The sequence below is a fragment of the Nelumbo nucifera genome, chromosome 3, assembly GCF_055504915.1.
Source record: "Nelumbo nucifera cultivar China Antique chromosome 3, China Antique-T2T, whole genome shotgun sequence".
NCBI classification, from domain to species: domain Eukaryota; kingdom Viridiplantae; phylum Streptophyta; class Magnoliopsida; order Proteales; family Nelumbonaceae; genus Nelumbo; species Nelumbo nucifera.
The window spans coordinates 41833992-41849431 of record NC_142651.1 but is presented as its reverse complement, the minus strand read 5'-3'; the positions used below and the strand labels follow the sequence as shown (position 1 = coordinate 41849431).

Genomic DNA, 15440 nt, shown 5'->3' with positions numbered 1-15440 from the left:
CAAGCTCTAGGGTCATTTGATTTATACAGTTGTTTTGTGTGAGTGCCTAGACTTAATTTTGGGTTCAGTTTGGAAGGAGTACAAATACAAATATGTATAGTATAAATACATACAAAATAATACAAAATACAAGATTAGTTTTGCACTCTACATATTTGTAAATTGTTCTTTCTGTGTTTTAATAAATTTTATTATCTTATCATTTAAAAAAAAAGAAGAAAAAAATATGCATACATTTGTATTGCACGTGATAATTTCAAATAATTATAATAATAGTAATAAATTATTATTATTATTATTATGATGATGATGATAATATTCCCAAAATTCGACCTAAATAGATTAAAAATTTGAAGCATGTTTTATTGACAAATCAATTATATTTCAACTTAAAGACTTAACTTTAAATATTTTCCCTTTATATCAATATTTTCAAAACTGGAGAATTTTTCGACCCGAACCCGTCCGTCCAAGTTGTAGAGTGTGATAACTGTTAAATCATCTATTGGGAAATAAAACACTCGGAATCTGTCACGTTACGGTGTTCAGTTGTTCACTGGAGACTGGAGAGCCCTGAGTCAATAAAAACAGAGCAGAGCACCTTTCGTCCCCTCCAGAAAATGAAGCATTGATTAAACACAGATTACCTCGATTATGGTGCATTGCCATTACTTCTCGTTTTTATGGTTATAATATATATGCCTCATACAGTGCATCACGTCTCATCTTATTAAAATGCTTCCGACTTTGCGACAATCTTGAATTGATCAACGGTCGTTAAATAAAGAAAATATACAGTAGCGGAGTTGGTGAAGTCAAAGAGGGAGCAGGTTTTCTCTCTCCTCTGGGAGCTCTCATCACAGTTATGGAGCTTGACATTTCTCGGCTGCTTTCGGCCTCTGAGGGAAGTCAAATCCTATTTAGGGCTTGCTATGATGGAAATTTTAATTGAAGTTTTTGAGTTAGGGTTTCTCATTTTGTAATTGCAATTCTTCATAGTCTTTGTGACGAAGACGATGGGTTCGTTATAACGAGAAATTGATCTCTCAGTTTTCAAATTTGCCTGTAAATTATCCGGCCATGGCTTGGAATCCTTTCCAGGACGCTGCCAATTCGAAGCCACTGTTTGTAACCATCTATGCCACGGTCCTCGTTGGCATCGCATTATCGTCTGTCTATGTCTTCTCCGCCATTTACTCGGGCAAGACAATATACTCTATCCCTTGGTCCTCCTCATCTCTTTCACGTAAGTCTCATTTTGTTTCTGGTTGATGGTGTTTTCTCCTTTTGAATTGATCCTCTTTTTGTAGGTTCTGAATTACTAGTCTTTAATTTCTCCTAGTCTTGTTACTTGGTTTAATGGGTTGAATTTTGATCGAGTTAAGAGAAATTGCGAGTATCAGTTAGGTTTCTAGGCATTAAGATCAATTTTATCCTCAAGATGAAACTGGTTTCAATGAAATGCTTGCAGTTTTAATAATTCAAATAGAGAGGAACTTCCACAGTTCATGATAGTACTATCTTTGCATTATGGGAATTAAATATAGGAGGTCAATGGAAAAGGAGTAAGTTTGGAGATTATACTGATGGTATTTTTCTATAAGTTGCTTCTTCATATCATTTGGTCTTTCTTAGTGTCCTTGTATCCCTTAATTTTTTTCCTATTTAAAATTCAATTCTTCTTTAGGGTTGGTCAGCTTACATATGGGAACCCTAAAAGGTATATTTTTATGCATTTTAAGACATGCATCTTTCTACTACATCCTTTTTTTGTTTTGGTATTTGGAACTGTAACTTGGCCTATCTGGTGTAACTTAACTTTCCATTCATTTTATTGAGGCGCTCAATTTAGAATTGCCAGTTCAAGTGGTGACTTTATATCACAAGGTTACATCATATCTTTATAAATTCAAATATCATCAGGAAAGTTTGTTCCATAGAACTTTGGCTCCAAAGCCTCCAAATTGCATCTTTTGTGATGATATCCTCTCTGTTTTTAGTGTTTTGCCATTTAATATCTTAAAGGAAATTCTTTTTCAGGTGTAGATGCTCCTCAATTGGAACATGCTCTCAACTTTTCTAGACCATTTGCAGGGGTTGGAGTTACTGGGCCTGCATCACAACCTCAAAGTATATGGACAAAGCCAATATGGGAAGTTCCACCTCCTGGTACCAAAATGCCGCCTTTGAAGGCCTTTCGTCTGACAAAAGAACTTGTCAGCCACAGAGTGAAAGATAATATTATCATTGTAACCTTTGGAAACTATGCATTCATGGATTTTATCATGAATTGGGTTAAACACTTGACCGATCTTGGTCTTTCTAATTTTCTTGTAGGTAATTTCATGAAACTTCAAGTGTGCAACTCAATACAACTTTACCCTATTCCTGCTATTCAATTCTTGTGGTAAAGAAATTCTGTTTTCTTTTTATAGGTGCAATGGATACGAAACTTTTGGAGGCCTTATACTGGAAAGGTGTTCCAGTATTTGATATGGGCAGTCATATGAGCACAATAGATGTTGGTTGGGGTTCACCAACATTTCACAAAATGGGGAGAGAAAAAGTTATTTTGATAGATTCCATGCTGCCTTTTGGCTATGAGCTACTGATGTGTGACACAGACATGGTTTGGTTAAAGGTATGTTTTGATTTTTCCTTTGGAGCCTACCACTGCCTTGTTTGCATGATTGTTTGTGGTTTGTCACTTATTAGTGTGAATGAACTATTTCTGTTTCTACCTATAGATAAGAAAAAGGAAAAGAAACTAAAAAATGGTCTTATTATAAGCTGGGATGCCAAGAGTTTCTTCTTCCTACTCACTAATTCAGTTGTCCAACTGTAGATAAATTTAGTGGGTTCATCAGTCAAGGATTTGCTTTTTGTTTTTCTTTCATAAAAGTTACTATATTAGATGTAGAATCAAAACCCTGAAGGTATTTTATGGTGAATTGCTTCCCGAATAAAATTGAAAGATGATTAGTTCATTGAAACCTCCTTTCAAATAAATAGGTTACCAATCCCTTTAATAGTCTACTCAATCATGTCTTGAAACACATTCAAGGTGAGGGCCAAATCTAGTGTGGGTAAGATTATTTCTATATGGGTTTCCCCATAGTAATCGATACAATCTATACCTTTCTTTCGAAAAAAAAGAAAATACAATCCATACCTTATTTTGTTCAACTGTTCATGGTTAACAATTTGAATGAAGTAAGAAATAAAGAAAAAAAGCCCTATTTTTGTAACATCTCCTGTGCCATCTTAACTATTCATAAGATATTAGAATGACAAACAATCTCCCAAGAATTCTGTCTTTATGTATAGTTTCTTTGCTGTTCTGCATGTGGATCATCACAAGATAAGTTTGTAATGGATAGCTGTATTTCAACTCCTCTTTTTCTTGTATTACCTCTACCTTCCACTCTAGATTTTCCTTTCTGATTCATCATTTATTGCTTGTCTTTTCCATGGAACAGAATCCTCTCCCATATTTTGCTCGCTTTCCTGAAGCAGATATCTTAACTTCAAGTGATCAAGTGGTGCCAACAGTTGTTGATGACAGGTTGGAAAATTGGCAACAAGGTGAACATTGCATCAAAAGCTTGATTGTCCATGCATGGTACTTTTTAGTTCTTTTAAGTGGCTTCTCACAACAGATAATGTTCTAAGTTTATTCAACCAAGGAACATTAACCTAATTTGTTGTAAACATTAACACTTACCAGTTTAAGTTGCTACATAGAAGAGGAAATCAGTATACATCATGCATCTTACATCTTCTATGTGAATATGAACTCTGGTTTTTGGTTCCCCTATTAAATGTGAACTAAACCTATGTAGGTTCTCCATCACCCATATTTGTGTATGACCTTTCTAGTTAGATCGTCCCGCCAAAGTAATTCTTGGGCAGAATCTTCCTTCCCATAATGTTACGATCCATTTGTCCCACATTAGTAGTATGGGATGCTAATGTGATGTATGCCACATCGGTAGTATGGGATGCTGTTGTGGGATATATATGTTCTTGGGTTCCCTCCCTCTAACAGCTAGCTTTTAGGGGTGAGTTCTCCTAAGGCATAACAAATGGTATCAGAGCCTACACTATGCCTCCCAGTTGCAATCGTGCGGCGCAAGTGGTGATATCGGTATTGCAGTGTTCAGCCGGGAATAGGTGGATTAGTGCAAAGCCAGCCTGCGTGGGCACCGGGACTCTGCGGAGCATGGTGGAATGTTACAATCCATTTGTCCCACATTAGTAGTATGGGATGCTGTTGTGGGATATATATGTGCTTGGGTTCCCTCCCTCAAACAGCTAGCTTTTAGGGGTGAGTTCTCCCAAGGCACATAACAAAGTACTCCCTATCAAGGTTTTTGAACCGTCGTTGACCCAGACGGTTGGACCGTTCGGCCCAGGAACCATCCAAGCAACCGGTTCCGTTTTACCTAAAACCCGGTTTTGGTCAAAAAACGTTGAAAAAGTCAACAAACCGTTGACCCGAGCAGTCGAACCGTCGACCCATTCAATGGTTTTTGACCGTTTTTTTAGTTTTTAATTATTTTTTTAATTTGTTTGTCAGAACGGGCCGTCTGTACGAACTGGACAGTCAGACCGTCGACCCGGAAATCAGTGGCCAGAACGGTTCCGTTTCCGGGTCATTTTTTTAAAACATTGCTCCCTGTAAATAATCTTTTCCTCTATCAGCAATGACATATCTTCTGGCCCATGTATTGCAAAGCATGATCTTGTGTATATGCTTGAATCTGATGCTTTATGTTTTATCACCAGTATTTTTGACAACCTCTTCTATAATACTTCATTTTGAACTTGCTCCATGTTAGAAGACCATTAGTTAATTTAGGGTCCGTTTGGTTCTCAGTCAAAATTGGAATCGAAATCCTCCGGAATCAGAATGGTCCATTCCCATAGTCTGTTTGGTTCAGACAGGAATGGGAATGGGAATCAGAATCAGCAGGAATGGGATTTCATTCCCAAGGGAGGGGCAGGGAATGGCCATTCCCTCAAAAGGGGGAATTCCCTTCTGGAAGGTATGGGAATGGGATTCCAATTCCGCCCAACCAAACAGTTGGAATCGAAATAGCCCATTCCGATTCCGATTCCAGACCCCTATTCCCGCAAACCAAACGGGGCCTTAGTTCAATAAACTTTTTTAGAATTATAAAAGTATGCATTGAACACTAATAATGTATTATTAGCTGATATAACAATTTATCTATGTAAATTTGTGTTGGAAGGGGGGTGTGCATCCACATGCATGTATACAGAAACTTTTGGTGTCAGTCTGACATCTATCTTGGGAATGTTGGAGATTATTTGAGTTTTTTAATTTATTCACTAAAAGTGTTGTAAATAGATACAAATCAGAGAATAGAAAGAAGAGGTTGATATTAGTATTCTTCTTACAAGAAAGTAGCTAGAATACCCCTGGCCCCTGCTTGTACAAAGCACAAACATGCCTAGCTTGCCTAGATTATGATCAAATTTAGGCTTTGCAACACCTTTGTTTATCAGCTAGCTGGAGATCATACTTGACAAATGGGAATACACTTTACCAAAGAACACTGTTTCTTGAATGAAATGACAATCAACCTCAAGGTGCTTCACTTAGTTATGCTAGATAGGGTTATGTGTGCCATTAATTGCAGCTTGGTTATCATAGTACAACATCAGTGGTTTGTCATAAGTAATGCCTAACTCTTCAAGTAATCAACATAGCCAAAGATTCTTGGAGATACTGTGAGCCATTGCCCTATACTTTGCTTCAGCACTTGACTTGGCAACTGTGAACTATTTCTTGCTCTTCTAAAAGGCCATTACCCAATGCTGGTCCTAAGTATCTGGGGTCTTGGGAGGGGTAGACTGGACACAGGTCTAACTTTTGACATTTCTTGCTCTTCTGTAACACTAAATTTCCACTCAGAAAAGTACAATTACCAAAAGTGGAACATCTATCATCAATTGAAACTTCAAAATAAGCATCAGTAAACACCTCTAGTGTCTTGTGATTATGGCAGGAATACAACTCTCCTTTGCTTGGACTTCCCTTAAAGTAAGCAAAAATCCCATTAGTAGACAACAAGACGTGGACAACTAGGAGCATGCATAAATTGGTTTACCACACTCACTACAAAAGATATGCCTAGTCTAGTCATATGAAGGTACAAGAGTCTCCCAACTGACCACTGAATTTCTCATAATCCTCCAGCAGATTACCTATAACCACTATAAGATCATCATGGTAGACAATTAATTTCTATTTCGACTGCTGCTACAGTAGTCCGAACAGGAAGAGGAGAAGAAGAAGAAGAAGAAGAAGAAGAAGAAGAAGAGGGGTCAGTCGAAAATCTGATGGTTAACCCATTCAGTCGACCCCCTTAATCTATATTAGCTTCTAATCATGTTTACAAAGACAGAAATGCCCTTACTTAAGTGTGGGGCAGAGTAACTCTAATAACACAGCCACATAAGCAAGTTACTTAATAAACAGAAGAAGACTAAACTACCCCTATTCGACACATCTTAACACTCCCCCTCAAGCTGGAGAATATATGTCATATAATCCCAGCTTGTTACATAGATAGTTCACTTTCCCTGAGCTTAGAGCTTTTGTAAACAAGTCTGCCCACTGGTCATTGGAGCTCACATGTTCTGTATTTATCTCTCCGGCAAGAACCTTCTCTCTCACAAAGTGGCAATCAACCTTTATGTGCTTTGTTCTCTCATGAAAGACAGGATTGGAAGAGATATGGAGTGCAACTTGGTTGTCACAGTACAATTTCATAGGTTTATCCATGTGAAACCCAATTTCTTGTAGAAGATTCCTCAGCCACACTAATTCACAGGTAGTGTGAGCCATGGCCCTATATTCGGCTTCAGCACTGCTTCTGGCTACAACCGTCTGCTTTTTACTCTTCCATGTCACAAGGTTTCCTCCCAGAAATGTACAATAGCCTGTAGTAGATCTTCTGTCACTCACTGAGCCTGCCCAGTCTGCATCTGTATACCCAACTACTTCAAGTTTTCCTCCTGGTTTATACAATAGCCCACGGCCTGGAGCTCCTTTCAGATACCTCACAATTCTAAGGACTGCATCCCAGTGAGGTATACGAGGGTTCTGCATGAATTGGCTCACCACACTGACTGCAAAGGAGATGTCGGGTCTCGTGATAGTCAGATAGTTCAGCTTTCCCACTAGTCATCTATACCTTCCAGAATCTTCAAATACTTCTCCTATATCACTGCTCAACTTAACATTTGGTTCCATAGGGGTCTCAGTCGGTTTTGCACCTAACAGTCCTGTTTCTTCCAATAGATCAAGGACATATTTCCTTTGACACAGATTCACACCTTGTTTTGACCTGGCAACCTCAATTCCCAAGAAATACTTTAATGTTCCAAGGTCCTTTGTTTGAAAATGATTTTGCAGAAATGCCTTTAGTTTGCCAATCCCCAATTTATCACTACCAGTGATGACAATATCATCCACATAGACCACTAATAAAATCTTACCAGCTTCTGAGTCATAGCTGAACACGGAGTAATCAACCTAGCATTGCTTCATTCCAAAACTCTTCACCACTTCACTGAACTTCCCAAACCAAGCACGTGGAGATTGCTTCAACCCATAAATTGCTTTCTTCAGCTTGCACACCTTACCACCCTCCCCCTGAGCAACAAACCCAGGTGGTTGCTCCATATATACCTCCTCCTCTAAATCACCATGAAGGAAGGCATTCTTTATGTCAAGTTGAAGGAGAGGCCAATCATACATAACTGCCAAAGAAATTAGAACACGAACGGAACCAATTTTAGCCACCGGAGAGAATGTCTCCATATAGTCCACACCATACAACTGTGAGTAACCTTTAGCAACAAGTCTGGCCTTCAGACGCTCCACACTACCATCTGGCAAGTATTTCATAGTATACACCCATTTACAACCCACAGCATGCTTCCCAAGTGGGAGAGTAGTGAGTTCCCACGTTTGAGTATGTTGAAGAGCAGAAAGTTCCTCCTCCATTGCCCGCCGCCATCCAGGTGAACTAAGAGCTTCTTGAACATTGTTAGGTATGGAAATAGAAGACAAAAGTGAAACAAACTGGCGATGTGAGGTAGAAAGACGAGATAATGAAACAAAATTGGAAATGGGATGGAGTGTAGAACTACGTTTACCTTTCCGTAAGGCAATGGGTAGGTCAAGATCTGAAGGTTCAGCAATAGGAGCCATGAGAGGATCCGCAGACTAGGTAGAAGTAGGAGGAGGGGCCGGTGTCGTTCGACGTGTATACACTTGTCGGATCGGTGGTCGTTCAGTGGTGACCTGCACTGGATGAGGAGATGAGTCTACTCCAACAACAGCCTTTGGAACTGAATCACTGACAGGAAGAGGAAGAGGAGGTAAGGGTGAGGACAAGGGTGCTTCAGGACGGGAGAAGGGAACAGACTCAAAAAAGGTGACATCAGGGCAGACATAGCACTTTCGGGCAATGGGATTATAACACTTGTACCCTTTTTGAGTCCGAGAGTAGTCAAGGAAGACACATTTAATTGAGCGTGCATCTAGCTTGTCTATTCCAGGACTCAGATTATGAACAAAGCACACACAACCAAAGACACGGGGAGTTAATGGAAACGGAGATAAAGTGGGAAACAAGATGGAGAAGGGTGACCGACCATGAAGAATAAAAGAGGGTATCCGATTAATGAGAAAACATGCAGTGAGTACAGCATCACTCCAAAACCGTTTAGGAACATTCATGTGGTGAAGCATAGACCGAGCAATTTCAAGAAGATGACGATTCTTCCGTTCAGCCACCCCATTTTGTTGAGGGGTGAAAGCACATGATGTCTGATGAATAATGCCATGCTGTTCTAAATACTGTTGAAATGCAGTAAGAAAATATTCACGACCATTATCTGAACGGAGAACTTTGATTGGAACACCAAATTGTGTACGTATTTCATCATGAAATTTTTGAAAAATGGAAAATAATTCACTTCTTTCTTTCATTAAGTAAATCCATGTCATTCTTGAACAATCATCAATAAAGGAGACAAAATACTTGTACCCATTGTAAGACTCAATTTTGATTGGACCCCAAACATCTGAATGAACCAAAGAAAAAGGACTCAACATGCGACTCTCAACTCTCGGACTAAAGGACACACGACGGTGTTTACCAAACTGACATGACACATATTGTAAAACTGACAACTGACTCAATGATGGAACCAACATCTTGAGAACCTTGAGAGATGGATGTCCCAGTCGACAATGCCATTGTAGAGGAGTAAGGGAGGTTTGAAGTGCAATTGAAGATCCACCGCCGTCAAGGTAATACAATCCACCAACTTCATGCCCCCCACCAATCTTCTTCCCCGTCTTGAGATCCTGAAAAACACAAGTGGAAGGAAAGAAGGTAACAGAACAGTTAAGAGCTTTGGTTATTTTATTAACAGACATAAGATTGAATGGAAACTTAGGTACATATAAAACAGATGATAAGGGGACAGAAACCAAGTCAACATTACCAACACCACAAATGGGAGATGAGGACCCATTGGCAAGTGTAACAGTTTGTGATGTGGAGGTTTCAGAAAGAGAAGAGAACACACCTGGAGTCCCGGCCATATGATCTGAGGCTCCAGAGTCAATAATCCAGGAAGGAGTTTTAGATGACATGCAAGCAATACCTGATTGGGCATATGTGGCAGTGGTATGCTGTGAAGTAGTTTGAAGGAACCGTTCATACTCATCACACGGAACACTCACCATCTCCCTCCCAGAAGTAGATGTAGATGTGGGAGGTGTTCGGTCTGCCAGTTTACTGTCACTAATAGCAACCTCGCCTGCTACAGCATGATTAGCCCATTTAGAGGGAGGGCCATGTAGGTCATAACAGAAATTCACTGTGTGTCCATCCCTACCACAATGAGTATATTTCCTTGTAGAGTTATTTTTTTCTCTACCACGGCCTCCCCCTGAATCACGTTCACCCCGACCAATCATGGAATTGCCACGGCCCCCTCTGGAATGACCTCCCCCTCTTGTACTATGTCCACCACCTCTAGCTGTCACAAGTGCTGATCTATCATACTGTGTGGGGTTCTCTGTCTGGCCCAAAGAAATTCTACGAAGTCTTGAGAATACTTCCTCAAGTGATGGAAGAGTAGAGCCCCCCAATATTTGAGCTCTAATTGGTTCATATTCTGACTTCAGCCCCACTAAAAATCTTGTAACATCAAGTTGCTCCTTTTGCTGTTGCTGAACTTGAATATCTGAAGTAAGGGGATGATAGACATTGAGTTCATTCCTTATATTCTTCATGCACGCATAGTACTCTTCTAGTGTTTTGGTTCCTTGTTATAGATCAAAGTACTCCTGATACAGCTGATATACTCTTGTTGTGTTGTCTTGTCCAGAATATAGCTTCTTAGCATGCTCCCATATATCCTTAGCCGTATCAAGGAACATGAAGTTGGCACTGATTTTGGGTTCCATACTATTCCACAGCTAAGTCATGATTTGAGCATCTTCTTGTTCCCAATTATCAAACCCTGGAGAGTCAACCGGTGGCTTCTCATCTCTTACATGCTTTACTTTCTTCTTTGCCTTGAAAAAAACTTCCACTGATTTAGCCCATGGAACATAGTTCTCTCCATTTAGCTTAATTGAGGTCATTTGTACCCCTAGGTAGTCGGAGGAAATTACTACACTAGGTTTCTGATCATTGTAGCCATCTCCTATTGCTGCCATTGTACTCTTTCACAGTTGTCTCTAACTTTACTTCTCAGCTACAAGCTGATTGATGTTGTTCACAGTTTGATATTTCAGCACCTATTGCAGTCTCTAAACACCACAGTGGAAGCACACACTTGTTCTTATTCACACTACTGCTGACTTCACACACTTACGTCCCACATAAGAATCAGTTTACCACTCATTAATCACAAGTAGAGGCCCTCTTACAACCACTCAAGCACCACAATACAGCCAAATCTGCTGCACCCAGTTCAGACTTGTTTAACACACTTAAGAGGGCATTACACAACCACAAGGAGTTCGGCAAGTTCATTGCATTCTACCTTACACCACTCAGCCACTTACAGCAGCCCTAACACCATTCGGCTACTGCACACACAGCTATTCAACAACTTACAGCAGCCCTACACCATTCAGCTACTGCACACACAGCTATTCAACAACTTACAGCAGCCCTACACCATTCAGCTACTGCACACACAGCCACTCAACAACTCACAGCAGCCCTACACCATTCGGCTACTGCACACACAGCCCTACCTAGGGCAACAATGAACCTAGTTCTCTAGGTTCTACTCAATACTAACAGCTTCTTGTAGGGTTTCTACCCAGAAATATAAGTAACACTAGAAGAAGAGAGAACCGACATTCCTTTGAGAATATCAATCAACCATTCACTGCTGAAGTTACTTTCCTTGTTGAAGAGAGTTATGCGCAGCAGAGAGACAAGCTGTAATGTTTCTGACCTAGGGCGAACCAGTCCTCTCCATCGACTGACCAGAAATGAAAGTAAAGAGTCACGAACAACACTGAGGTGCTTTACCAACTGACTTAGATCAGGAACCTTGCTCTGATACCATATTTCGACTGCTGCTACAGTAGTCCGAACAGGAAGAGGAGAAGAAGAAGAAGAAGAAGAAGAAGAAGAGGGGTCAGTCGAAAATCTGATGGTTAACCCATTCAGTCGACCCCCTTAATCTATATTAGCTTCTAATCATGTTTACAAAGACAGAAATGCCCTTACTTAAGTGTGGGGCAGAGTAACTCTAATAACACAGCCACATAAGCAAGTTACTTAATAAACAGAAGAAGACTAAACTACCCCTATTCGACACATCTTAACAATTTCTTTCTCTACGAACAAATTATGATCTTGTTGAGTAATCTATTTTACTGCAAGTGAGTAGTCTTAGTTGTAATGGACCTACTAACCCTCTTATTTATTCCTTGCAACTGTCCCATCAGGGGCAATATTGCAAATTCAGTACAACTAAAATTTATTCTAATAAAAGTGATTAGGTGATTGGGAGATCAATTAGATTTCTCTAGTCCACCAAACCCTTTTTTCTTCCTTCATCTTGCTTCTATTCTGAAATTTTCTCCTTTTTTCTACCATTAAACCATAGTTAATCTCAGTATTTTTCGGAGTAGCCCAAAAGCTACTCTCTCCAATATGAAATGTCAATCCACTTCAATATGTTCTGTTGTGTCATGCTGAACTGGAATATGGGCTATATTGATAACCGCTTGATTATCACAATATAGCACCATTGACTTATCATGAGCAATGCCTAACTCCTCAAGTGATCTAAGCCATGGTAGCTCTGACTCTCCATGGGCAATCGCCCTATATTTTGCTTCTGATGAGGACCTTGCAGCTACTGACTATTTCTTACTCCTCTAAGAGACTAGATTACTGGCCACAAGACTACAATATCCAGATATAGATTTCCTGTCGTCAACATAGCCTGCCCAATCTACATCTATATAAGTCTCTATTATCATGTGTTCATGATTAGCAAAAAGAATTCCCTTTCCTGGAGTTCCCTTTAAATAACACTAAACCCTCTCAGAAGCTGCTAAATGAATGCCTTTGGGAGCATGCGTAAATTGACTACTCACACTCACAGCATAGGAAATATCAAGTCGAGTAGTGCAGAGGTATAATAGCTTCCCCACAAGTGTCTGGAACAGATTTGATTGGAATTGAGTAAGGCCAACTCTCTATAGTGCATCTCTAAAACAATCAAACTAGGCTCATGGGATTGCTTTAACCATATAATGACTTATTTAGCATATAAACCTTACCCTTTTCAGAATTATCAAAAAATAAAAAAAAAGAACCTTACCCTTTTCAGCATCACCATAGAACCCTTAGTGTAAAAGCTGTAAACTTCTTGTAAGTCACCATTAAGGAAAACAATTAGATATAGAGGCCACAAATAGTGTACAGTATTAGAGAAATGTTTCTACACAATTTTGTATATTCCATCTTTTTTTAATTTTAGTAATTTCAGCTAAATGTTTCTCCAGAAATTCTGTGAAAACTTGAAATTTTGTCTAAAATGTTTCATCCTAAAACCAATTGATTTTTTAGTCGACCCAATACAAAACTGAAAATTTCCAAGGTTTTGTGAAACTTTTTTTTTTGTAATAAAGTAAAAATTTATTTAAGAAAAAAAAGAAATTGCAAGGAGAGTGACCAGTAGTCACCTGAGAAAGAAGAAAAGAAATTTTAAGAGTATTCCAGAACCAAGAATATTTATCAGTGGGTGCTGAATTACCAAAGCATCTATTTATAAAATCATTAAAAATATGGCTTGTCATTACCAGAACTTTTAAGTTACATTCTTCTTTTTCTTGGATTTTTTTTCAAACAATTTTTTTTCAACCCAATTCACATTTTGCGGTTTTTTGATTTAATTTTGTGAAACTTTCCTGTTATTCTTTCTCCATTTTGTTTGTACAATACAGCTGGTGCTGCTTACAACATTGGAATTTTCCACTGGCGACCAACAAATTCTACCAAAAAACTAGCAAAAGAATGGAAGGAGATACTTCTAGCTGATGAAAAGATATGGGATCAGAATGGGTTTAATGAACTAGTGCGCAAACAATTGGGACCATCTGTGGACGAGGAAAGTGGACTTGTATATGCTTATGATGGAAATCTTAAGTTGGGAATTCTCCCAGCAAGTATATTTTGCAGTGGACATACTTACTTTGTTCAGGTCAGAGGCAGTTACTTCATGAATTGCCTTTCTAGATAACCACTTATTTCTTTTGTCATTTTTTTTCCTGCATGAAAAAATAGAAAGAAAAGAAGCCCACAAAAATGGGGCTTCAAAGAGCCTTAGTGTGAGTTACCCCCAATCCACCCAACTCTCTTAGTCAAAAAAATTCTATCTCTAATTTGGTGCATATGATAAACAATAGCCCACCGAACAAATTCTTTTTCAATTGCTCTCTTTTATTTCATCTATAACTAGTGCCTTGCATGGAATGATTGCACATCAGTAGGAAAGCTTCCTAAGCCTTTAAGCTACACTGGCAGGTCATGCATCAGCAACTCAGATTGGAACCATATGCAGTGCATACAACCTTCCAGTATGCAGGTACAGAAGGAAAACGTCACAGACTACGGGAAGGTTTGGTTTTCTATGATGAACCAGAATATTATGATTCACCAGGTAATGTCTTTTCTCTAGGCACTCACTCTATATCTTGTATATTAACATATGTTAGAGTTCGTTCTTTTGAAATGGTCTATGCATTTGCTTCAGTGAGTTCAGAATCCACAAAATAACCCTTCCACATACCCTTTTCTTTCTGGCTCAATCTAAGATATCCATGTAGCTCATTAATTTAATTCAATGTATCTGTCTCCTATTTTATATGTATTTCCTCATTGCTAACATTAATTTAGTGGAGGCCTCTTAATCTTTTTCATCCAGTTTTTTATTTTTTATTGTTTTTTTTATAAATACAAATTTTATTAAATAGAAAAGAAGTTACAAATGAGGGTGATGAGTCATTACCTGAGTACAAGACCATCTTTCAAACTAGATAACAAGCTCCACAGTACATATCTGATACCCCAGGACCTCTCCTAACCTATTTCCAAAATCCTCCTTTACTAGCTGACTGAATATAAATTTGTTTTTCCACTTAATATAAATTTGTTTTGTTTAATAATTCAGATATAACAAGGTGAATACTGAGAAAAACACACTACATCTCTCAATTCTTTCCCTTTCTCTATCAACCCCCATAAAAAGATATCCTACTTCAGCAATGATTTCATATTACCAACATCCCTGTTAGGAAAATATAGAATTCAACATGGGTGGCATTATGTGAAGATGGTGGCATATCCCCCTGCCTGGGGGATGACCAAACAGCAGGAATATAGGAAAGATTATGAGAGGATACAGTTATCTATTTGTTGAATCTACTCTGAGCCCTCATTCATGTGAGTTCCATTTCCTCAAAATCATAGATTTCAGATCTCCAAGAAGTGTAAGAAAAAATTGTGTTAGCCCCAGTGTTAATGAAGTGTTAAATTGTTGATCAATTGATCAGTTGTGGGCCAGACCTACTACATCACTAATAGTTTCTCAATCCACATAACACAGTTCCCTGGGATGACTAAGCATCCACTAGGTTCACTACTTGACCATGAAGAAGTTTTATTTGTCTATGTTTTATCTCTGATTATTTAAAATAATATAGTATATGTTTTTTTTTTTTTTATAATTGAATATAGTCTATGTTTTTGTCAACTCCAAATAGTTGGAGTTAAGGCTGAGTTGAGTTGAGTTAGTAGTTATGCTTTTATTTATTTTTTATAGGCATTTGGTTGCTTCAAGTATTTGTG

At 38.7% G+C, this 15440-nt stretch overlaps 1 protein-coding gene across 3 annotated transcripts in view; it reads left to right on the top strand.

Moving 5' to 3' along the window:
• Nucleotides 1-692: 692 nt before the first annotated feature.
• Nucleotides 693-15440, top strand: part of XEG113 (xyloglucanase 113) — a 41806-nt gene continuing 27058 nt past the window's right edge. The window contains exons 1-6 of one of the 3 annotated variants that reach the window (XM_088899965.1): nt 693-1246; nt 2041-2337; nt 2436-2641; nt 3480-3585; nt 13538-13794; nt 14118-14253. In XM_088899965.1, the coding sequence (XP_088756091.1) occupies nt 1081-1246; nt 2041-2337; nt 2436-2641; nt 3480-3585; nt 13538-13794; nt 14118-14253 (1168 nt within the window). In that variant the 5' untranslated portion in view covers nt 693-1080. The remainder of the gene's footprint in view (nt 1247-2040; nt 2338-2435; nt 2642-3479; nt 3586-13537; nt 13795-14117; nt 14254-15440) is intronic. The other 2 variants (XM_010268123.3, XM_010268122.3) reach the window with 2 other exon arrangements.